At 36.3% G+C, this 25665-nt stretch overlaps 1 protein-coding gene across 2 annotated transcripts in view; it reads right to left on the reverse strand.

The window, feature by feature from the left end:
- MMP16 (matrix metallopeptidase 16) overlaps positions 1-25665 on the reverse strand; it is a 269481-nt gene that overhangs the window by 64236 nt on the left and 179580 nt on the right. Inside the window, exons 5-7 of one of the 2 annotated variants that reach the window (XM_073892939.1) lie at positions 18771-18809; positions 5447-5608; positions 3275-3486 (exon numbers count right to left, since the gene is read on the reverse strand). In XM_073892939.1, the coding sequence (XP_073749040.1) occupies positions 3275-3486; positions 5447-5608; positions 18771-18809 (413 nt within the window). The remainder of the gene's footprint in view (positions 1-3274; positions 3487-5446; positions 5609-18770; positions 18810-25665) is intronic. The other variant, XM_025871484.2, reaches the window with a different exon arrangement.

Below are 25665 nucleotides of genomic sequence, written 5' to 3' on the forward strand. Positions count from 1 at the left end.
AGAGTGGGTGATCCTAAAATATACTTGAAGGAATAGTTGATAAGGAGCAAACTATGAAACTAATGATGAGTATAGTAAAAGAAAATTTAACAGGCAGGCATGCACAAGAGAGACTGGCAGAGAGTAATTTCAGGCAAGTAGAACACGTATGGGGAAATGACATTAATTTGAGGTAAAGTTAGTCTAGTCTATTTAGGTATAAAGGGATAACTTAGTGGGCCAGCAGTTATTAATAAAGGAAAACAGAATCTGTGGATGCTTTCCCACATAGTTCAGTGACCCATGGAGAACCTCTGTGTGAAGCACTTTGAAAGCTAGAATGTAAGCTCCAAGAAGCCAGGGTCTAGCTGTTTTGTTTACTAACACATGGCCGGTGCCTAAAACAACATCTCACAGTAGGAGCTCAATAAATATTTCTTGCATATTTATTATTTTAAGATATAGTTTAAAGCCTGCCACCTTTCATTTGAACTTTCCCTTACTCTTTCAGGTAACAAAGCTTAGTGGGAAAAACACAGATTTTAGAATCAAGTAGACCTGTGTTCATCTACTGACTACCACTTACAAACCTTGTAACTCAGACTAACTACTTCACTTTTCTGATTCTCAGTTTTCTCATTTGTAAAATAGAGAATTCTGTGCATCTTGCAGAGTTATTATCAGATTTAGAGATTATGGATGTAAAGTGCCCAGATACATTTAGGGACATATTAGTTACCCAATCCATAGTAGCTATTAATTAAGAGCAGGTATTACTCAATCATGCTTTCTTGTTTATTTCCAATTTATATAATTTGTCACTTTGCACTAGAGTTAATATATCTATTTTCTCTCCCTCAATACACCAACTTTTTAGTACACCAAATACCAATTTCTTTAATGTGCCTAAGAAATTTTTCTCTCAAAATTCAGCATAAGCTTTTTCTCAGTCAAGTTTTCTGGAACTATTCAGCTAGACTTCAGTACTTTCTCTTCATGTCCATGTTGTACCTTTTACTCCTACATCTTGAAAGTACTTAAATTCATGTTTGTCTTCACTCCTGGAATATGAGCTCCATAAAGACAGGGATACTACCTTCTATTCGTACATCCCTGGTGCCTAGTAAACCGCCCTGGGCATTCTACGAAAGAGGAGATGAGTATGAAAATTATCAAGTCATGTCATACAAAATCCATCAAGTAAGTGGAGATGAAAAAGAATGCAATGCCTATCAGAAGATATCCTCAACAGTAATTATTCTTAGAAAGAGGGCAGGGACCAGTGGAAAAAAGAAATTATTCAGACAGAGTTTCGGAACTCTTTCCTATAGAGTTTTTTTTTTTTTTTTAAGATTTTTTATTTATTTTTTTGACAGAGAGAGACACAGCAAGAGAGGAAACACAAGCAGGGGGAGTGGGAGAGGGAGAAGCAGGCTTCCTGCCGAGCAGGGAGCCCGATGCGGGGCTCGATCCCAGGACACTGGGATCATGACCTGAGCCGAAGGCAGACGCCCAGCGACTGAGCCACCCGGGCGCCCCTCTCCAATAGAATTTTGATTAAGGAAGCCAAGGTAACATGAGAGGTTAGAGAAGCAGACCTTATTCATATTTCTCATATACCTGTTCTGATATTAAGAGTGGCTACTGTATTCTACTTGAGAGTTGGTCTATGTGCTTTTTATCCACTCCTGATTCCAGGAACCAGTGATCACAAGACCTCATTTTGTCAGTCAAGAACACTCCCAGTGTGCAGAGCAGAATGGCTGGTGAAAATGATTGTTACACTTGAAGATATCAGTCTTTTCTGAGATCGGCCATCTAGTTAGACAGCTAGGAAGGATGGAAAGGATGTACCCAGAGTCCACTTCACACCATATTCTCAGATAAATTTATCAATTTGTTGATATGACTATGATATCAAGCTATAAAGCTGGGATGTTGGAATTTGGCCAAATCGGAGAAAACAAAATCCTTCAAATGTCATTTAGTGTCTTGTAGAATACACAAATGACTGCATTTTGTTTTCATTTCAACTAGTTGCTGCGGGCTGAGCCACAACGAGTGGCTGTATATAAAGAGAAAGAGAGAGAGAGAGAGCTTTTATTTTTTACTCCTTGAATCTAAATTTATTAATCTACTTAAATTGAATGGGAGATATCTAATTAAGCATTGCAGAGCATTTACAGAATTCAAAAATCTATTCATGTGTTTGAACAAAAGCATCGATTTTTCCTGGAAAGTATGATGCTCTTGTGCATATTATATCAAATCCAAATCTTATTTTCCAATAAAGGAAATAGAGTACTTTGTCTATTAAAAATTATATGAAATTATATTTTTAAAGTGTAGCCTCTGGAAGACAGGAAATTCTGCATAAGTAGGACAATATTTCATTATTTATTGATTCACGTCTACCCAAAAAGAGAGCACATTATTTTCTTTTTAAATGGATGGTATTGCTAAGATGTGGTTATTTTAATATGCTAATGCCAACATAATACTTATATTTTTTCATCAGTTTTTCAGATCAGTTTACAATATTGAGGGAGAAAATATTTTTCACTATTACACTATATTCACCTTTCAACATTAGATTAAACTTACTTTGTAAGTTCATTATGTAACTTACTTTAATACACTGCTTGTTAGTGTTGTCTGAGAACCCAATGACATTAAAAGGCACACTTAGCAAAATGTAATGTTAGTTTTACTTGTAACCTTCTTAAAAAATAATATAAATCAGGTATATATAAATGTCTGACTAAAGAAAATGACATACACTTTTGTAAAATCAAAATGATGGTTTCATATTAACTCAAATTCCTGCCAGTAGACCCCAAACAAAATGATCACTACTACTTCTAAAAAACAATGCTTTAATTGTCAAGTGAAATCATAGGGATCTCATAAAGATGTGCAAATCAAAGATAGAATAGCTCTAGCATGCCTGGAAGTGGCTAAGCTCCCAAGCAAATCATCCCTATTAGTTCCTATTCATGATTTCAATTATGCTTTTTTATCTGTTCGTAACATGCAGCATTTTCTTACCCTCACATTTCTAGGCATTTTAGCTTCTGCTGACATAAATGCATTCCTCAAATAGAACGTTACAGCAATCTTCTGCTAGACATTTAAGCTCATTTGTGCGTTTATTTTTTAAGATGCTTTTTTGAAACTTCTAACTGTGAGAGGTCTGGGAAGGTAGTGTGAGAATGAATGAGAACTTGTTTTCTAAAGCTACACCGTAGACACTTGATCTACCGTTAAAAAAAAAAAAAAAATCACAGCCTCCTACCTTGAAAACAAACATCTCCCGGCGAAGAATAGCTAGAGTGTTAAAGTTCCCATCGCAGATGTTGGGTTTGGCTCCAGGATAGGAAGGTCTGCCAGTGGGAGGCCGAGGAGGTTTGGGCCTGTCATTCTTGCGTGGGTCGGCTGGAGGAATGGAGCGGTGTGGGGGCACTGTCGGTAGAGGTCTTGTCGGTGGAGGAATCTTGTCAGGTGGACCTTTGAAAATATGAGGAAAGCACTTGGCTCACTTAACACTGGAACAGTGCTGGACAGTCTGCTGCCGAGGACAATCACTCATGAGGGGAGGGCACATATTAAGTGAGCTAAGAAGTCTTTAAGATTGTATGTTTTCTGAACAAACAAACCATCGTACCCAACACACCACTGCCAAGTCTCTCAGAAAGTCCTTATCATGCTAAGTTCTGAATCCAAGTCACTGAACTTTCTTTGTTAATTTTTAATGATATTTTTTATAGCTTCGCCAGAGTCTTTATTGGAAAAGCTGCTTTCAAATCTTTTTTGGAAATAGGAGGTGTATAAATAATACATAAATGAAGATGAATACTGGAACCATGCATGTAAGCTTCACCCAAGTTAATCCTAGGTTTTGATAGACAATGATTCTATGCAAATAGTTCTAGAGGATAAACATTAACGAATCAAAGTTTATTCTATCCTGTGTCTCCAAACGTTTTTATAACCTTTTCCTGACTTTCATTATTTTCTTCTAATGACATGTTTTGACAAATTGCTAGATGAGTGTTTCATTTGAATACTGAATCTAAAACACCTATTGATTAAAATGCCACTAGTAAAATATTAATGTGAAGAAGTATTTCTAAAAAGAGGTTTCTAAATTAAGCCAAAGTTTACACATATAATTTGGTACAGATGTAAAGCATCATTCCTCAAGGAATTTGTGTTTTTAAAAAGAAATACAGAGCTGTTCACACTTAATATTTAGATATGGAAAAAATATTCTTTTGCAGACCTTCAGTCTAGACTACTAATTCATGAGGTCATGAGAAAGAGCCTTCCTTAACCTCAGTTACCCACTTAGGAGGAATTTCTGATGGCACAAATTAGGCATAGGCTCGGACGTTCGACACATGTGCTACTTAGCTTTGAGTCTGAGACATTTCCCTTTTCTCAGTATCCCCAAAATAAAGAGCAGCACAAAAGTTGACATTTTTTTTCCTCCAAATCCTATTTTAACCCTGAGAGAATGGTTACCACTGAGATATTGAAATTGAAAAACTAATGAATGCCATACAAATTAGTGAACTTAAACTATGCTATTTAAAAATGCAAAAGACACCTTCTGGATACTGGATATTAACATACAGATAACACACATTTGCCTTTGTATTGTAAAATGAAAGCATCACTTCACTAATTTAGTAAAGCATACTCTCTATATGTAAATTATAAATGTCAAGTTCTTAACAATTATGTGTGAAATAAATGCCTTTATAAAGGTCAGTGGTTCTGTTGAGGGAGTTAGGATTATAGTCTTTCTCCCTTTTGTCTTAATTTGTATTCACTGACTGAACCCCATAAATAAAAATGATCTTAGTATATTAGAAATTTATTTTGAATCAGGTGTAAGTAAACTTTGCCATTTGTTAACTTCCACTTCCATGTTTGTTAACTTTCACTTAGTCAATAATTACATGCTTTTGAGGTCATTTTATTATAGCCATTACACAAGAGTATGTTCTGCAACCTCAACAGTGATTTATGCCGTAACTGACTAACATCAAGTATCATAAACTGAGGGTCAATCTGTCAGTTTTTACCCAAATCTCAGTATCTTATAAGAAGATCTTATATTTCTCACTGTTTTTATTGGTTATATTCATTTATTATATTTTTTAACCTGGATTTTAAATACTAAAGTTTGTCAGATCTTTGCTGTAACTGCAGGTTTCAATTAAACTCAGAAAAATTAATCAGTGTGTAGATTTACTCTAATCTGTATATTAAGATATCTAGACTACTGCCAACAAAACTTAATTGATATAAGACTTCTGCCAATAGGCCAGACTATTTTTTTTTCTTAATTCTCAGTATTTATCTCTCTCATATACTTAGAGCATCCATCTCAAAGAAGAAAAACAGCAGGAATTCTGGACTTCACTGTAGGGTTAACCAAACAAAAACAGTGGTAACCTACCATAAATTTTCTGGATGCCTTGCAAATCATCATTAGGTAGTTTGAAGTTGTCAGTTTCCATGTACTGGTAAAATGGGGCCATGATGGCAGTGGGGTCATTGGAATGCTCCAATCCCAGAGCATGTCCCAGTTCGTGAACTGCTACAAGAAATAAGTCATTTCCTGTGAAAATGAGAAGAAAAGATGCTATTGTAACTAATATCCAAGTACAGAATTGGGAAGGACAATTTGGTGTTATCAAAATTTCACCCAAGAAAAAGAGGAGGAGCTCTTTATTTCACTATCAGTGTGATTTTATCATTGGATTTTCTACTGGCAAAATCCAATGCGCTATTTCTGAGAAGGTGGGGGGTGGGAGGTGATGTTAATGTAGTCACAGAAATTTAGAAACTGAATGGAAAGAACAAAGACTAAAAGTGGAAGAAAGAGCAGGAGCATCAGAAATTGCTACTACTGCTGTTGAAATATCGTTCTGACTAGAAAGTACTTTTAAATATCTTTACATCGCACATAATGCTAACAAGCAGTAAAAAATACAGGGCAGACACAATCCCTCCTTTTACACAGGTGAGTAAACTAAGGCATAAAGGTGAACAAGTCTTGTCAAGAACAGCAGATCTTTGCATTTTACAGAGGTGTGACTAGAACTCAAGGTTATTTTAACTCCTAGATGAAGGCTTTTCTTTAAATTAGCCTAGAATATCGCAATACGGAAGTGTAAAATAAAAGTCATAGGCTAGCAGTCATAATAACCAGGATTCTAGTCCTAGCTTTGTGAATACAAATTCTATCAACTCATACGCAATCTGAACAAAATATATTTATTTAGAGTGGCTGTTTCACAAGGAAGGAAAAAAAAATCTCTCCCACCTGTGGTAAACTTGCACAGTGAAGTGTGTTTGGTGCAGACTCTCAGAGAAGCTTTGTGCTGTCACAGCCCTGCTGATGACCCCTACATGTTGCCCCCTTCTGGATCATCATAATTAAACTCATGAGCAAAAGAGCCAGTCCTACATGTATATTTGTTAATTCTAAAAATTTAGTTAAACTATGTGAGCATCCAACAGTTGGGACTATTAGACTTCTAAGGGTTATGTTCCTAAGTGGAAAGTTTAAAATGACTGAACATGAAGTGTAAACTTTTGCACAGATGAATTGCAAATGATTTCAATGAACTTCCTGAGTGTCATTTTTAGGAAAACTCTCTTCAAACATTTTTTATAATGCACTATGGTAATTCCCTTCGGAGGTTTTTGTTCTGTCTTGTCTTGTTTTTACACAAAAGCTGAGTACATAACATTTTTTTCCTACTCCGGAGTAGTCTGTCATAGAAAAATGGATGAAAACCATGGGGCTGCTTCATCATATGACCTTAGCATACTGAAAAAGAGCCATTCAAAACACTTCAGGTGCCTGACTCTCAAAGAACAACTGATTAAATACCGGTGTGAAACACATTGGAAGGGTTTAAAAAGAAATAGAAGTTAACATTTCCAATCTCAAAGAGCTTATCTTCTCCACTTATAAAATTACTTAAATGTGCAAATGAAGGCACAAAAAGAAAAATAATATAATATGTATTAGGTTTAATTAAAAAATATTAACTAGATTTATTAAAAGTTTGCTAACTTTGCCCTGGACATTTTGAACATTCTACCTGCATTTTCTCATTTAATTCTTAAATTATCCTTTGAGTCAGTTACTATTATGATGTCCATTTTTTAAAAATGAGAAGACAAGACTTGGAGACATTAAATGCAACTTGCAAATTCATGTAGCAAGGTGCAGATGAAATTCAAACTTCTCTGAGTCTGATTAGAGATCATCCTTTGAATTACTACAGTAAATCACACAACTATAAAAGTATTAGCATGCACAACAGATTAGATAATGCAGCCATGTGAAAACAATCTCATTCATTAAATCATCCATTCATTCCACTACTTTTACTGCATGCCTACTATAAGTGAGGCATTGATCTAGGCTTTGGCAATATAGTAGTGAACAAAACATACGGAAATCCCTGTCCTTATGGCATTTACATTTTAATGGGTACGGGAAAGAATCAAGACAGAAAAGTAAAATATACAGAATGTGACACAGTGATAAATGATAAGGAGAAATAGCAAGGCAGAGAAAAGATGAAGTCAGAGATGAAAACATGTATGGAATTTTAAATAACAGTAATGGTTTGGGCTTCTAGTCTGACTGTGGTGGGGATAATTTTAAGTTTTTGAGTACAGGAGGGACATAACCCGACTTACATTTCAAACAGGACCACTCTCGTGATTGCTCTCGAGAATCAAGTACAGTGGACAAAGGAAGCAGCATGATTCAATCTCTGAAGTTAGTGCAATAATTCAGGCAAAAGTGCTGGTCACCTGGACCAAAGTGGAAGTAATGAGGTAGACAGAAGCATAACATTCTTGATATATTTTGAAAGGAGAATCACAGTGCTCACTTCAGCAGCACTGAAGTGATACTGAAAGGAGAATCACAGGGTTTCTTAAAGGACAAGATGCAAAGGGTGAGCAAAGAAAACCATCAAAGACAGCACCACGTTTTCTGGCCCTACACCTAGAAGAATGAAGTTGCCATTCACTGAGATGGAGAAAACCATAGGACGAACGTGTTTTTGTTGCTTTTTGTGTTGGTGGAGGTGAGAGGCAGGAAGCAAAGCCAAGAGTTCCTTTTTTTGAGTGTTAAGTTCTGAATGCTTTAATTTGCTTAGTGAAACAGGAATATTCATCAACTGAGAGAATAATAGGAAAAAGAGAGAAGAATGTATGAAATATTTAAATAGGTCAGTTGTAAGGAGAGGACTAGGGAAATATCAGATAATTGTCAGGCAGCATTCATGATCATGAATTTAAAGTGAGATTGGCTTCATTATGCGCTATGTCTTCCTTCTTCAGCCTTATTTGGTGGTGTGTATGCAGATATCAAAGTAGCAGTATTGATTTCACCGGACTTTTGGTATCTCTAGGTAACTGAAAAGCAGAGGGAAAGACAAAGGCGCTGTGGGTATATGTAAGGGAGTGATTTTTGACTTCGCCATGGTATTTGTGTCATGTAAGGAAGGAAGGGATAGCATGGGATGAGGAAGGAGGGTAATAAGATCAATTTAAGATCAACTCTTAAATTCTGAAGTGGTCAAAGGTTTTTTTTTGTTTTTGTGCTTTTAGTCATGATATTAGCAGGAGTGAGCTAGAAAAATATTCAGTGATAGTCACAGTAGATATTCAAAATTGCGATTTGTAAGAGCAATATCAAGGATATACCCATGGAAGTGAGTCTCTTGAGTTGGGATGGAATATGAAATTGGAGAGGAGACTCAATATCTAAGAGCCTAGAACACTGGCAAAATTTTCTACATCAACAATGAGATCACCAAGAATTAAAAACAAGAATAGTGTTGAGAGTAGGACTGAACCAGGAAATGAGATCATCAAAGAAGGAGGGAAAATGACTTGAGAACTAGTAGATGATTATAGCAAGGAGAGACAGTGGATGGGACAGTTTGACAAAATCACAGTCAAAACTTGAAGTTTTTATGGAGGAGGAAAGGAGAATAATCTTGAAGTACCATTAAAAAGAAATAAGGCGGGACATATACCGTGACTCCAGCCCTTGCGGTAGAAGGAGAAAACAGAAGGATGTAAGAGAAGGAGTATAATCAGTGGAGAGGCCAGTGTTAGTTACAAAAAAGAACCCAAAGGAAATAGTCTCAAAATAAGTTGATTATTAAGGGGATTTTGCTAACGATTGACTTGAAACTTCTCTAAAGTTTCAGAAGATAGAGAAGGGAAGGAAATGGAGGGAGAGACAGCAATGTAGGAGTCCTATGGAAATTAGAGTCCCAGGGGAGGGGGGTGTCTTCTCCTATGCTTCCTATGGTGATAAAAAGGAATGGAGGTAAGGGTCCTAATCAAATTAGACCTCAGACTCCAATATATCAAATATAAGAGATTATTATTACTTGAGTATGTTTAAAGGAATTCAAGAACTTGACTTAAGAGAAGACAGGGGATGAAATTAGAGGGGATACAGGGGAAACAATGTACAGCGGTTGCAAGGACAACTTCCTGTAATTGTCTTTGCTTCAATTTTTTTCGCTTTTCCACTGCCTACAAGATAATTTCACATTCCTCCTAAAGATAACCAAGACCCTTCATACATTAGTCCTTGTCCTTCCTTTCCAACATTTTATCTCCACCCCCCTCCCTTTATTTTCCTCTTTCTGGTCAGAGAAGAATGTGCTTGTTCTTTCCTTAAGATCTCTGCATTAACTGTCTTCTTTCTGGAATCCCCCTCTGTACCCTGCCTCCATGTTGGAAGCACATCAAGCCGACCTGATATGACTGCTCAAATGTTACCTTCTCTATGAAGTCATTTCCCCAAGGGGTGCTGTTCCCGAAGGCTCTCTGCTTTAGGGTCCCACAGACCCTGGCACATCCCCCGTCATAGCAATTGCACTGTATTGTCATCATCTTTCGGTAAGTCTTCCCAATATATTTTGAATTCTTTAAAGACTGAAACTGTGCATCATTTATGTTGTGTTTCCTGTTCAAAAACATTGCCTGGCACATAGTAGATGACTAATCTTTAAGTAAGTTGGATGAATGGATCAGTTTCCAGGGACTGGAGGACTAATTTGAATCTGGGTAGTAAAGAATAGAATGCTATTTTCACCTAAATGTGGCTCAGAACTTTCTTCTTTATTTTCCCTAGCTCTACTGAGGTATAACTGAAAAATAAAATCGTAAGATATTTCAAGTATCCCTCATGGCGATTTGATATATGTACACATTTTGAAAGGACTCTTCCCCACTGAATTAATGAACATATACATCACCTCACATATTTAACTATCTTTTTTTCTTTCTAGTGGGAACATTTGACTTCTCCTCTCTTCTCAAACTTCATCCAAGAATGTTATCAACTATAATCACTGTGTTATACATTAGATCCTCAGACCTTACTCATCTTATGACTGAAAGTTTATACCCTTTTACCTACCTCTCCCTATTCCCCTCCTCCCCCCCAAATCTGTTTTGTGACATCATGCCAAGAATTAGAATGGAAAGAGAATGCGATAAGAGAAGACTGAGGAGGCCACTATTTTTATATGGTTCAGACAACGGAACTAAAGTACCCAACACTGTCAGCGACTCATTGCTGAATAAATGTCAGCAAATACTTGTGCTCACAGCTAGAGAAAAGAGGACAGAGTCTAGAGGAAATTGCTAGAGAATGCAGAACAGGCCTGATTTTATTAACTATTACGGAGGAGGAATTAAAGTAACTGGAGGGAGCAAGGGATGTGAGGGAATGGTAAAAAAGGCAGTAGAAAATCAAAAGACAGAAGGTCAGGCTGAAAACAGGAAACCGTTCTTTAAGGATGTCACTTGGAGTGAAAACTGAAGAAACACGGCTATTGGGGACCATCTAGGCCCCACGGTCTAGTCACAGGCAGAGCTAAAAAAACAGAAGGAAGGAAGGAGTTATTTAAGAAGAGATGCGGGGATTATGAGAGTGTTTGCAAGTATGTAAAACAAGAAGACTTCCAAGGATTGTGTGTCAGAGGGTAAGCTCAGGGGAGAGTGGGTGGGGAAGGAAAGTTGCTGCAGGCATTTTTAGATGCCACACATCTAACACCAACTCAAAGCGAACACCTTTGTGAGTTCGAAGCAGAGACACCATTGTTAAGATATACACCTGATGTTGATGACACGTGGCAACCGCAAGTAACATGGAAAGTGGCAGAAGGACAGGTGTAGGTCCCGCCTCTGGCCACACCCACACCCGGAAAATATGGGTAAAGTTTGGCTGGAATGTATTATCAGTGGGCAGAAAGTGAAAGAAATTTTTCACCAGGAGCAGACCTAATGACAAAACAAAGATCTAGCAAGCAGCCAAAGGACCAACAGAAACCAAGGCAGCTGAACCAAGAACAGGAGTTGGCACTTCGGTTTCCCAGATATAGCTACAGTGACAACCCAGCTCGGCAAGATAGCGCTGATTCAGAAAATACCTTTAGACACTCTTGGCCTTCTTGTGGCAAAACAGATATAATTTCTTAGTCAGAAAGTCCCAATGTAGCCTTACAGGGATTATGTTTTGTTTTTATTCTTCAAAAGGAAAAAAAAATCCAACCTTTATACCATTCCTCCTTGTATATCACGTCCTCTTCCCCAGAATAAGGTACCCTGAACGTTGTTCTGGAATAAATATGTAGGAACTCGTCCTCTCACTCTCTGGCAGATAAATACCGCTTTTAGTCATGCGTCAACCCTGCTAACCTTGTTGAATTATTAAACGTACTTCAAATCTCTCACAGGAAAAATAGTCTTTTAGTCACAATCTCTTTCTTTTCTTTTTTCTTTCCTTAATGAGAGAAATACAAAAAACCAACAAGGAAAACAAAGTAGTAACAACAGCAGAAGTTATTTCATTTCATGTATCTGTTCTCTTCAGATCAATCAAATTTTTCCTAAGCACCTTTTCCAAGGGTGGAGTCATTCCTTGTCTAAGGAAGAAGAAAATTAATAGGATCAGGATGTGAACCTCTGACCTGTTCAGTACGCCATAGCACTTTTAATCAGAAAAACTGGCCAAGAGCTCCAAGTAATTACCATTCTTCAGATGATTGGCAATAATATAATTAAACCTTACTTGCAGCTTCACAATAGTTTAAAAGGGTAAGTTGTTAAATAAAGTACCACCCTGTGATTTGAATTCCACTAGGAACAAAAGTTGTTGGCATATGATGAGATTTAGACAATTAAAATGCACCAGACCTCTTTCCTAATGATGAAAATAATAACTGCTTCTGTAACTTATCATTAATGCACATTATTTGAGATTCTTAATGGTAATATGCCTTGATCTTATCACCATGCAGGCAACAAAGGATAAATCAGCCTCCTGATTCTCAATACAGAAATAGTACTTGCTCCTTTTGTAAGATTTTGAGTTTTGAGTTGGTTGCTTTCAATTGTCTTTCTAATCTTCTTTCCTTTGTATACTCCAATACAATTTCGAACACTGAACTGTATATTATGAAAGATAATGCATTATTTATAATTTTCTTGTCATAATTATGTCTTTATGTTTTATTCCAAGCTGTTTCATCCCTCCATGCATTTTCATATGCTATTCCCTCTGCTGACAGCATATCCTGAATGTTAAAAATGACTATATAATATTTCATACATAAAAAGCTGTTATAAATATTTCTAACATTTATAGTCCTACCGACCCAAGCAAACACTAGAATATCACCAGCACCATTGAATCTCTCTCTGGTTTCTCTCTCATCTCATACCTTTGGCTGTCCCGTTCCCTCCGTGGGTAATCACTAACCTGAGTTTTTCCTTTCTCATTACCTTGCTTCTATTTGATATTTTTATCAAATATGTATGTTTAAATAACTTATAGCTTTGTAAAGATGGTATGGTTCTCTATGTTGTCTTCTAAAACTCAACATTTTTTTTTCTTATATCTTACTGCTTTTCTCTTAGTGAGTCTTGCAAAAATCTCATTAATCCTTTAAAACAAAACTCAAAATGACCTCCTCTGTGAAGCCTTCTCCCACTCCCCAGGTAAATTTGATTCCTCTGTCTCTGTGTATCCTTGGCCTTTTATAAACATAACTGGATCATAACACATACCAAATTGCCCTGACAGCTTCTGATGCACAGATGCTCTAAATATTTACTTGTAAGTTAAATGACTTACAGAACAAATTTAAGCAGATTCATAATTTAAATGTTTAAACATTTAAACCTAAAATATCTAAATCCATGTGTAGAAGTAACATTCAGAAACCATCAACAAATCTTTGATTAGTATAAATTTCCCCAGGGCCTAATAAATAGAAAAGATGGACGAGACTTTCCATACAGCATGTTTTGCCAGTTGAGAAACCACCTCCTGGTTTTTACCCCCACTCTGTCAGCTCACTGTAGCAGAATATGGTAGAACTGAGGGTATTTGATTTCTAGTGGTAGATCATAAAATACATCATGAATTCCATCTTGGTGTTCTCTCTCTCTGATTCTCTAATTACCAACTCTGGAAAAGCCAGCTGCCATGTTGTGTAAACAGCCCTATGGAGAAGAACTGAGGTTTCCTGACAACAGTCATGGGAATGAGCTGGGAAGTAGATTCTCCAGTCCATTCAGATAACTGCAGCTTCACCCAATTATTTCACTGCACATTCATGACCCACCGTGGACCAAAATCACCCAGCTAAGCTGCTCCTAGATTCCTGACACTCAGAACTGTGTGAGATCATAAATGTTTGTTGTTTGAAGTTGCTAAGTTTTAGGTTGATTTTTTTATGCAGCAATAGATTATAAATAATACAGGATGGTTTAACACACTAACTCTTCTCCATTTGATTACGATTAGGAGATAGGGAAGAAAAACTGGAAAAAAAAAAAAAAGAACTGAGTAGAAAAGGAGGCTACACTGAAGCATCTGAGTACTTCTACAATAATCCCAAGATGAAGATGGGCATTAAATATTGTTCAGTGCAGCTATATCTCTACAGAAACCAAAAGATTTGGCAGTAACCCTAAGTCTGAGAGAAAGTCTGTGACTGAAAATTTCCAGAGATGGAAATAATCAGCTATTTCCCTGCCTCAAATGTCCTTCCTTCCTTTCTTCCTTCCTTCCTTCCTTTTCCCTTCCTTCCTGCCATCCTTCTTTCCTTTTCTTTTCTTTTTTTTAAGGTTTTATTTATTTGAGAGAGTGAGCGAGGGAGCACAAGCCGGGGTGGCGGTATGGTGGGGGAAGGGAAAGGCAGAGGGAGAAGCAGACTCCCCACTGAGCAGGAAGCCCAGTGCGGGGCTTGATCCCAGGACCCTGGGATCATGACCTGAGCCGAAGGCAGATGCTCAACCCTTCAACCGACTGAGCCCCCAGGTGCCCCTCAGATGTTCCTTCAAATGTGTAAAGCCTGACACCTCGGTTGCACCTATACTAACTTCTACTCTCTTTGCACATCCCTGAAGAGAAGGCCGCTCCCTTGGTGGCTGGCAAAACCTGCGCTCCCTGCCAGACAGCCAGAAAACTCTGATAGGGTGAAAAAAGAACAAGACTGGAATAGTTTTTATTAAGCACCTATTATGAATCAGAATTATGTCACTGAACTTGTCGTTGAAACTTCACGACCTGTACTTGATTGCTTCCTGTCCTTTTCCAATCCCGCTCTCAGAGGCTGTGAACTTGCTCGGCCAGGCAGCCCATGCAGGAGAGGGTTGTGCTGTATTTTACCAGCTGCCCAGCTTCAGACAGGAGTGAGCTCACAGCTGTGCTCTGCAAGATAGAAGCTGCCAGATGCTGATTTGGGGCAGATTTTCTCACATCTCTTTCTGCTGCTTTTACTCTTCCATCAAGTCTCCGGTTCCTCAAAGGCTTGGAGCTCTTCTCTTGCCTCCCCCTTGCCCACTGTTCCTGTCCTCAACACTTCCCCTAGACTTGGCTGTTCCCCAAGGGCCTCAAACTTCAGAATGACCCCCAGGCTCCTCCTCTAACTGCTTTCTCCCAGTCGAGCCAGGCATGGTTTGACTAGGAAAACAGTTTATTATTGCAGTCATCACAGATGGGCAAATATAATGCAATGAAGTTACAGTTACAAAGGGCCCCGACGTGTGTCAGATCAAGTTTGTTGAGTTCTCTTGAATGACAGATCTCATTTACTCTCACTTATGCTTGAAACTGTTTGGTTGTACACAGTACCATTAATGATGCCCCGAGACTAAAAGAAAGGAAACGAGATGCTTTTATAGAATGTTCTAAAAGCAACAGCAAGAAATACCAGACGTCCTCTACATGTATTACCTTGTCTATGTCTCACCATAGTAGCTAAATTTTCTTATTCTCACCGTTTTACAGATTAGGAAATGAAGACTCCCACAGACTGTGTGGCCAGAGTTACCCAGTAAGTGGCAGGAATTGATTTAAGCCCTCCACACAGTCTTGGCCCACAGCCCCAAACTGAGTGTGCTGAGGAAATGGATTTCTCTTTTCCTCCACTCAAAACACCTCCTCAAGGCTTCCGACTGTGCACCAGAGGGCAGCTGCTGTGTAAGACCTCTTTCCAGGAGTCTGAATCTAAAGCAGTAGTTACTCCTTCTTTTCTCCACTGAAGTCATGCTAAACTTAATATTTTAAAATGTATTTCCTAAAATAAAATAAAGCAAAATAAAATAAAATAAAAAAGTAAAATAAAATGTATGTCCTCAGTACAACCCTGGCTGTTCAAAAAGTTTCAGTCATTTTCAATTGAATTTATAGTTAAGTCTCAAAGCCTCAAAGAAAATATTTGCAAAAGAGAAGAAATTAGTACTACTGCTAACTGAACTTTCATTTTTATAAAATCTTATTTCAAAACATTTCTTTAACAATTCAGGAGGGTTTGCTGGGAATGTTACGGAGTTGCCTGTTTGGATGTGGTTAGGTTTAAAGCCAATAGGACACACTAACAAGGCAGAATTAAACACCAGGTACTTAAATGTAAGGGAAACACAGGGCCATCTAATAGGTCTTCCAAAAATCAATAAAGGTATTTTCAAAGATAGACTACTACCAAACATTTACAATTTTTAATTTAATTAGCTTAGAATAAATCAATATAATTAAAACAACTCAGGTCTATGCTAGCCAGGTAAAGTGGACACCCAAGGAAGATATTTGAATTATCAAAGCCAAAGTACATGTTTTATTCCTTCAGGCTAAATTTGGATATGAAGTCTGTGGTTTGGTGAATTAGACATGTCTTTATTAAATTCAGAGAAGTCTTGCTAAAAAAAAAAAAAATCAAGATTGGATGTGGCTAACTGCACCATGATATTAACAAGATTTTTTTCCCCTCTCCTATTGAGCCTAGTTAGGAGTATAAAAACATTTTCAGTTATGTCCCATGTAATTCATTCATGTGTCGTTTAGCTGTGCTACCTTTTTCCCCTGGGCGGCTCAATTTGAAGGTCAGAATGATTCTGGAGGCCTACTTCCCTCTCCCTGTGCTAGTGCAAAAGAGATCAATTTTAGTGACCGTTTAAACAAAAGTGATCATATAATAAATTGCAATGCCACTTTGCAGCAGCTGATTTGAATTATATGCCCTTTTACTGTATGCGAATGGTAAGTCCTGTTTACCCAGTCATCATTCTCATTATGCCTGGTAGAGTAATCCTGGTATTATGTGCTACAGTCTCCAGACCAGCAGCCACTATGTGACATATGTTCTTTAAAAAATTACTCATTATCTACTGTGTGCAAGGAACTATTGACAGAATTACTGAACTACTGATAAACAATTCATCCTAACATGTACTTGATTTTTCTACCATGTGACAGACAATATGAAGTACCAGGGTCTCTAGAGATAAATTGCCCAAATCCTCTGTTCTTAATTAAGAAACTGAGAGTTTAGTTCAGCGATTCTCAGTTCTTTTGGGCTCACAAGCTCCTCAGAGAATCTCAGTAACTATGCAAATTCTCCCAAGAAAAATGAGTGCGTTTGCACATTATTGCATGTGATTTTGAAGTTAGTTTTACTCCACTTACATCCTTTAAGGCAAACCAGCTCGAAAATTCTAACTCAGCTACTGTGTGTATAAAACTTAATAAATTACTGATGTCCCTGTGATCAGGTTTATTTGTAAAGTTGGTCTAACATCACCTACTTATAGGGTTGTCGGTGGGTTAAATACCATCATGTATATAGAAAATACTTTGCACAATACCTATGACATAGTTTAGTGCTGAGATAGTGCTAGTGAGGAATTACTTCTATTTCTATAATCAAAAGACTTCATAAACTTTTGAGTTAAGAGACTAAATTCTTCATTTTACATTGGCTTATTCAGTCAGAAACCTAGTAAGTATCAAAACAGGAGTTTAAAATATCAGTTCTGACTTCACCAAAACCCATGTACCGACACAGTCTTGGTACAAATGTATGGGAGTGACAAGGTTGGAAAATATGTTAGGATCAAGTATGGGGGAGTTCTGGATGCTAGCTTTAAGAGTTTGATCATTATGAAGGAGGCAATAGAGTGCTATGAGAAGTTAATATCAAGACGATATTGCTTAGGGTAACCTGGCATCAGTCTGCAGGTATGATTGGAGTGGGATATGGCTGAAACCTAAGAGAACAGGTAGAAGACTCCTTCAACAGTCAAGATTATTAGGTGATGAAGACCTAAACATAGATAGTGATGAAGGGAATAGAAAAGAGGAGTCCCTGAGACAGGGAAAGAAAATACTTGGATGCTAGAATGATTGAAATAATTCTTTTGAGTTATGCTATTTTCTATTATGAAGCTAGAGTTCATCATAACCCCCTGAGCAACAAAATCCATGTAAAAAACTACCTCATATTTTACTATCATTACTGTTAGAGAAAAATTGAACCTAGATTCTGATTTTCATTTTCAAAGTATACTAAATGGTTATGATCTTAAAAGCTGTCCATTTAAGACCTTTATATAAATATTTCACTTATATAACATATAAATATGTCCACATAACACCTTTATATAAATATAAATATAAATATAAATGTTCATATATATAATTGTTTTCATGGAGCATCTGAAATTGGATTTTTGTTGTAATTGTTGTACTGGATGAAGAATAATTAGCAAGAAATGGTGAAAAAAACCCCACAAAAAACAAAATTTCATGCAGTAGTTTATAGCAGCATATCTAGAGTGTAATTCCTATTTGCACTTGGCTTTAAGCACTTCTTTACCGACAGGAGTTTATCCTGTGACAGAGGTGCTTGAAAGGCTTACTGTAACACCATTGCTTTACAAAAGAGCTAATACACAAGGGCTGGGTCACAATAATGAGATAGGTTAGCTCTTTTTGAGTAAGAGCTCCGGGCTTACTATGATGCAAAGAGGCAGAACTGGAAAAGGCAAGGGCTCTAAATAGCATACACAGCTGCAAGCTCAAGGTCAGTCTTTCTGTGCATGAGGTGAGAAATGCCTGTTTCCTATCAGCCTATCTATCAAAACCTTCACAAAGCTGGAATCCAATATATCCTTACATATGCGAAAAATAATTTGCAAAATAATTAATACCTACTTACTTTTTCAGACTAAAGGTTTGGGCACCAAAAACTTTGTGGGTTTTTTTTTTTTCTTTTGTTTTACCTTGGAGAACCTCCTCCTTACACCTACTAAAGCCAATCATGAGTCTCTGTCTCCAGAAAAATGTTGGGGAAGTTTGTTTGTTTGTTTGTTTTTTAGGATGGGCAAGGAAGAAGCCTAAGGGAGTTGACATGGGGTGGGGCTCATTTGCGCACCTGGATAGACCTGGTAGTTAACTGGTTCATTTCCACTTCCTGAAGGAAAACAAAAATTAAAGAACAGGTTAAAATTATCAGCTCTTGAGGTCTAGAATACAGTCCTTCACAGAAGGGGTGTACCAAGGGAATTAGGTAGCAAGAGGAGTTAACAGGAAAGGAAGTGAAAGGGTGTTACAGAAAGATTTGAACAGATTGTGTATTGGGTGGGTGTGTATTGCCCTAAGAGTAAAGCCATACAACATGTTTCTTTGCACCTGGATATGTTTACATGGGTAGAAGGGACTGACTTAATTCAGTACAACTGCTTGTTTTCTGAGAGATAGGAGCAGAGTACAGAATTACAGAATTTAAAATCTGGGGGAAGGATAAAATTTTAGTTGTTTTCCGAATTTTTCTAGTTCATTTCCACCTGATAATTCATTTTTCTGCTATGAGAGACTTAGTCATTTAGGTATGGATAATCTTTCAGAGGAAAAAAAGCAAAAGCAAACATACATAAAAACAATCCTCTATACCCAAATATTTATATAGAGATTTATTAAAAGATTATAAACAAATGTTTTTATAAAACATTTATATATAAATCAAATAACAGCAAGTAAAGAAGCCATAATAACTTCATGACTCATTCAGAACTCCTGTTTCCTCTTCTTCCCCTAAATGAAGCATTTTCCCAGAAGAACCTGTTTTTGCTCAACAAGATGATTTTTTAAAATATTAATTTTTAAAAGGAACCTTTTCATTTTTTGCTTTTTTCTAAAGCAGTCTTCCTTTCTTACTCTTGCCAGCCTTTCTTTTTCCACAGAATAATAAATAGTGAAACCAGACCAAAAATGTGCAAAATGTAAAAGTAATTATAAGCTTAACACCTTAACATCATCAAGTATTCTTACAGCAGGCTTTCTATTTTATATATATAATGCACATATTATATATAATACATACATAAATATGAATTCTTATATAAAATAATATATATGAAATATATAATATATGAAACATATGAATTTATTTATAACTACTTATAGCTATTGATGCCAATGAGAAAAGGTAAATATGACTTTCTGCAATTCTTTTTTTAGAACAGTGATCTGAGCTCACATTTGTGTTCTGAGTGTGATAAAATAAATGCATAATTTTAATTGAGCAATAATTTATCCTTCATGTATAAAGAATTAAAGAATCACAAATTTGATAATTATTTGTGCAATCAACAACGAGTATTAAGTGAAATGGCTCATCAAAAATATTTAAGTCAAGTAGTGGACTTAAAAATTTACATCCATATGGCACATATGAACGAAATCAGAAGATTCATGTTTGGCCTGCCATTCACACAGCAAATTTTGAAGAAAAATATTTCTGGATCTTTCAAAAGGATATAATGTCACCTAAGTGTCTTCCTATCTATTTATCTTTAAGTTTGCTTTTAGAGAGGTGAAACCAAAATAGAGAATGAAAATGAAAACAAAAACAAAAGGACATTTCTTTTTTTTAATAATAGAAATGCTTTTCCTCTGGCTGTGATTTAGTCAACATATTCTGTAACTGTGAGTCTCATTTTAATTATTTCACCATAGGTGTAGCAGAACAGCTTGTTTCATTTTATTTAGTAAACAAATTTTTGAAAGGCCAGAGTTTTAGCTTAAAAATTGGGAGAACAGTCTGTTGGCAATGTGTTTATGAATTTCAAATGTTCTGAAGAATTCCACCCCCCCAGGATACATGACTTGGAAGGAAACCATAACCTAAATGTCTTGACGTGTGTGTGTGTGTATGTGTGTGTGTGTGTGTGTGTGTGTTTGTGTGATGTGTGTGTGTGTTAAAAGTAAAGCAATGAGCAAAGCATCTATGTTTCATGAATTTCACAAACTCTACAAAAATAAATTCATAAAACTTCAATGCAGTCTTGGGAATTTCTTCCAGCAGACAGGAAGACTTAAAAATGTATCAGAAATATGGACTTTAAAAAAAAAAAAGCTAGACATGTAAATTCCTGATTTTGAAATTTCGTCTACTACTAATTATCTTTTAATTGCAAAATGCCTAATTAACTGGGAAGTAGTTTCCTCATTTACTAACAGGGAATGAAAATTAACATCCATGGAATAGTCACTAGGGCCAGAAAGTTAATCCTCACAATACCTCTTTTGGTAGGTACAATAACCCCCAAATAATAGCAGAAGAAACAAAGGTTTGCAGTAAATAGCTTAAAAGCCGGTGAGCGGCCCAGGCAAGTTTGTACCCATGTCTGTTTGAACCTAGAACCTTTTCCCTGTGCTGAATAGGATTCTCAGTTAATTTATCACCCCCAATCCCATCACACACACAAACTTGTCTTAAATAAACTTCATCACTGAAACCAACACAGAAGAAATTAAGGTAACCTTATGACACAAATGAGAAAGAGAAACAATGCTGACACCAAAAAGAATATCATTCCCTTTAATGTCTGCTCATGAACTGTTTCCTGAATTTTAATAACATAAAGTAAGAATTTATTGTCCACTGCATGCCCAACCAGTGATAGATGTCATTCACAAGAGATACAGAAGTCTCTGAGGAACTTAATTATACTCTTCTAGAGAACACCTACCATGCTATGCCACATGAAGAGGTGTTAATAAAATATCCCTATCATCATATTACTCCATTGCTCGAAATATTAAAATTGTTTCTTGCTATTACAGTGCAATTAAGCCATTAAACACTACCCTCCATAATCTGGTCCGGCCTTTCCTATGCAACCCATCTGCCACTGTTTGTCAATACACAGTTTAATTCTTAACACTCCCCCTTACTCTATTAATTTTCACCTCTCGCACTTTTTTTCATGCTTCCCCCATATATAAATAGTAAAAAGCATTAACTACTTTTCTCTTATTGTTTAAAATTTTAGTATCTGCTTTACTGTGATCAAACAACCTTGGACAGTCAATCCTAAGAAATGAAAATTGAACTACATATGAATGATTCCATTTATTCCATCACATCACTTATTGCTGCAAGGGCTATGTCTTCTTCAGAAATAGAATTTCCCTTTGAAACTACCATGCCTATTTTCATTACCCCCTCTGGCCTTGTTCTGCTCTGTTTCCTTAGTTATCCTAACAACAAAGTGATATTTACCAAAAGCTATTTTTTAGCTGTGGAGACACAGAAATTTTGTATATTCCACTAAAATTATTAATATATCTTCTGTAAAAAAGTGGAAATTAAGTATTTTGTGTGTGTGTGTGTATATATATATATATATATATATATAGAAGTAAGTTTTAATAATTGAAAAGCCTTGGAAAAATCCTTAAAATATGATTTTTCAGTTATTCTTTGTAAATAACTTCAATAATGATAACATGGTTTTATTCATTTGTACACAACAAATGAGCAGTTTAAAACAAGTCATTAATTATCTCACAATTCCTGTGAGTCAGGAATTGCAGAGTGGTTTAACTGCTCAAGATTTTTCATGAGACTGTAGGAAAGCTGTTGGCTGGGCTGTCAAATCTTGACTGGTACAACTCTGCTTCAAAGCTGAGTCAAGTAATTGTGGGCATGCCATGGCTCCTGTTAGCTATTGGACAAAGACATGGTTCTCATCACATTGTCTTTTCATATGTTGCCTAAGTGTCCCCGTCATATGCTCTCTGGATTCCTCTATTGTGACTGATGAGAGAGACAGAAGGAATATCTTAAGACAGAACCTGCAGTCATTTATAATCTAATCTTGGAAGTGATTTACGATCACTTCCTCCATATTCTATTCATTAGGTGTGAATCACATCCAGCTCTCATAGCTGGACAGGGGTAGAGGATTACGCAAGTGTTTAATTGCCAAAAAGTAGATCGCTGGCAGCCATCTTGGAGGCTGGCTACTCCAACATCAATAATAACAGTGGATGCTACCATTTTGCTACCATTTTCAGATATTGTGCTAGGTGTCTGCACTCATTACAGTAAGGAAGGGAGGTTTTTCCAACTGCATTTTCCATACGAGGAAATTGGATAGCTAGGATTGTTAAATAAATAATAAGGAATATTACTGGTAACTGGCAGAACCAGAATTCAAATTTCAGGTCTGTTTGTCTTCAAAGTCAGCAATTTCTCTCCCCTTTAACACTGTGCCTTCTTTATTTTCTCCAATAACAATGATAAATGATCTAAATTATTTATGATGAATTTTATTTCACACACTGTTTGGGGAATTCATGTTGCTTAAGCGTAGAGGAAATAAGAATCCTATCAAATTATCCTGCTGTTAACTTTAATAAATTGGCTCTAGGGGAAAATTACAACCTTCAAAATCTGCTACTTTTCAATATAATTCTTAAATAGATATAGAGCGGATCCAACCTGCCAAATTCCAAAATTAAATGTTTATGTTCAGAACTGTTCTCCCAAGAAGCATGCAGAAATACAGGGGCTTCTTCATCTTTACCTGCACACTAAGAATTTACAAGAGCCCTCCTCAGTCAATTTTCTTCTAAACAGTCTGGAGAATCAGGAAGTAAAAGATATAAAGGAACTAGTAGTAGTTAAACTGAACTTTACTGGATGAGTAATGATATTTGTTGATTTACGAAGAATATACTTTCCATTTGGTTCTGCCACAGTAGTCACAGTCTCCACATGTTATAAAAACGAGCGATCTAGAGTCCTTCCTCTAAATCTTTGGCAAAGAGATTATGCAGATACATTTTCAGATTGGTGACTCTTAAGGTTCAGTAGCCAACTTTTTGGACAAACAAAAGTAGAGCTAGAGATAACGATGCAGAATTAAATGTAACACTTGGAACCTGAATTAACAATGTGACAAATATTATTAAAAAAGTTAATATGAAAATCTCACTACATTTTTCTCTAATTATCATAGTTCCTATTACAACTATCAAATCTTCAACTAACATGTTAATTATGTTCACTTTTGTTATTTTGTATCCTGCTGACCTTCATCTTGTGATAATCATCTTCAAGTCAATTGTGTGGAAAAAAAAAAAAAAAGGAAAGAAAGTGGATTGTAGGGGCGCCTGGGTGGCTCAGTCGTTAAGCGTCTGCCTTCGGCTCAGGTCGTGATCCCAGGGTCCTGGGATCGAGCCCCGCATCGGGCTCCCTGCTTGGCGGGAGGCCTGCTTCTCCCTCTCTCATTCCCCCTGCTTGTGTTCCCTCTCTCGCTGTGTCTCTCTCTGTCAAATAAATAAATAAAATCTTTAAAAAAAAAAAAAAAAAAGAAAGTGGATTGTAATTCGTCACCAGCATGCAGATCATTAAGCATAGCTGTCTGTTATATAGAAAATGGAATACAAAAACAAAGAAAAGTCAGAGCCTTTTTTGAGGAACAAATGCTTAAAAATCAAGACCCTCATGAATAAAAATGTAAAACACCTGTGGAAAAATGGACATGTAAGTATAAAACTTAAAATTATTTTATAACATATACTTCTCACTCAGCTAATTAGAAAATTCCAACAGTATGTTACCAATTCTAACAAAAATACTAACCACATGCAATCACTTTAAAAACTCCAGAGTTTCCTTTGGGCTAATAAGCTATTAAAGACACATAGCTCCTAGATTACCAAAAGCACTTTTTGTTTTCACATTCACACAAATAAAGAGATTTGGGTTTTATTCCTTTATATTTGAATATTCAATATCTAGGAGAGTTTAAATCATCTTAAAGATACTCAAATTTCTCTAAATTATATATGTAGAAAAGATATTCCTAAGAAACACTATTTTCATGCAGTGAAGTGCTTGTGTTTTCCACAGATTTCATTTTCCGTTTCTAAGCCAATTTTCTTTTCTTGATAAAGTGGGTCCACCTACACCATAATTTGATAGCAATCACCTGTTTTATGGTCCTTAGGATTAAGCACTGTCAAAGATTTCTGAAACTCTAAATAATTTTAATCCACATATCTCTTCTACTTTCTTATGTATCTTCTCAACACATCCCAATTAATTAATAGGTCATACCTTTCTAGAGATAATACTGCTTTTCCTCTAGCAGCTGATTTAATACAAATGTTCTTTGTATCTGCCCTTTATTATTTTCACCTTTATTCTTTCCTTCCAAATTGCCTGGCTATATATGTGACCTGCTAATCTATTCTTCTGTCCCACTCTTTACATGAGAATCTATTGCCACTGACATATGCAGGCTTATTGTGATGACTTGTCCTAAAATATCTTAAGAGTGACAGCTATTTGATTTGTTATTCTCTGTTCATTTCTGGAAAAATTATATGAATAGAACTTTCACCAATAAGCTTTTCCATAAAAAAAAAGAGATAACAATAACTCTTTCCTATTTCCTTAATGAATCCACTATCTCAAAATCATTCCACTGATTCTTTATGCATTCTCTTCCTTTAAACTATTTGAAGACTTAGTTATTGAACTGTCTCTTACAAGTCCCTAATCAAAGTTTATTTCAGCCAAACCTAATTCCACTACATGCATTTATTCATTAAGCAAACACTTACCAAGTATTGGATTAAGCACACAGAACTGACTCTCAATTAGCTTAGTCTGATAGGGAGACTTATAAATAAACAGAAAAATACTAACAGCTAAAATCACAGAGATACCAATTCATTCAAAAACCATATGCTTAGCATCTAAAGTCTTGCTAGCATAGTGGCATCAGTGACCAATAAGATAAAGTCCCAGTCTCAGTCCAAAATTGTTAGATACGTTAACAAGTAAAGAAAGTCTTACAAGTGTTACAAGTGCTAAAAGTCTGCATAGACTAGTGTGTACGAAGAGACATGTAATAGTAGCATGTTCAGAAACAGCACTATTTTTAGTTGCCCCAAACTCGAATGACCCCACCGCATATCAACAACATGATAATTAATCTACGGTATTATTTATTCAGTAGCATACTACA

This window comes from Callorhinus ursinus, unplaced genomic scaffold (assembly GCF_003265705.2).
Source record: "Callorhinus ursinus isolate GAN/ISIS: 27379988/994484 unplaced genomic scaffold, GSC_fseal_2.0 scaffold5, whole genome shotgun sequence".
NCBI classification, from domain to species: Eukaryota; Metazoa; Chordata; class Mammalia; order Carnivora; family Otariidae; genus Callorhinus; species Callorhinus ursinus.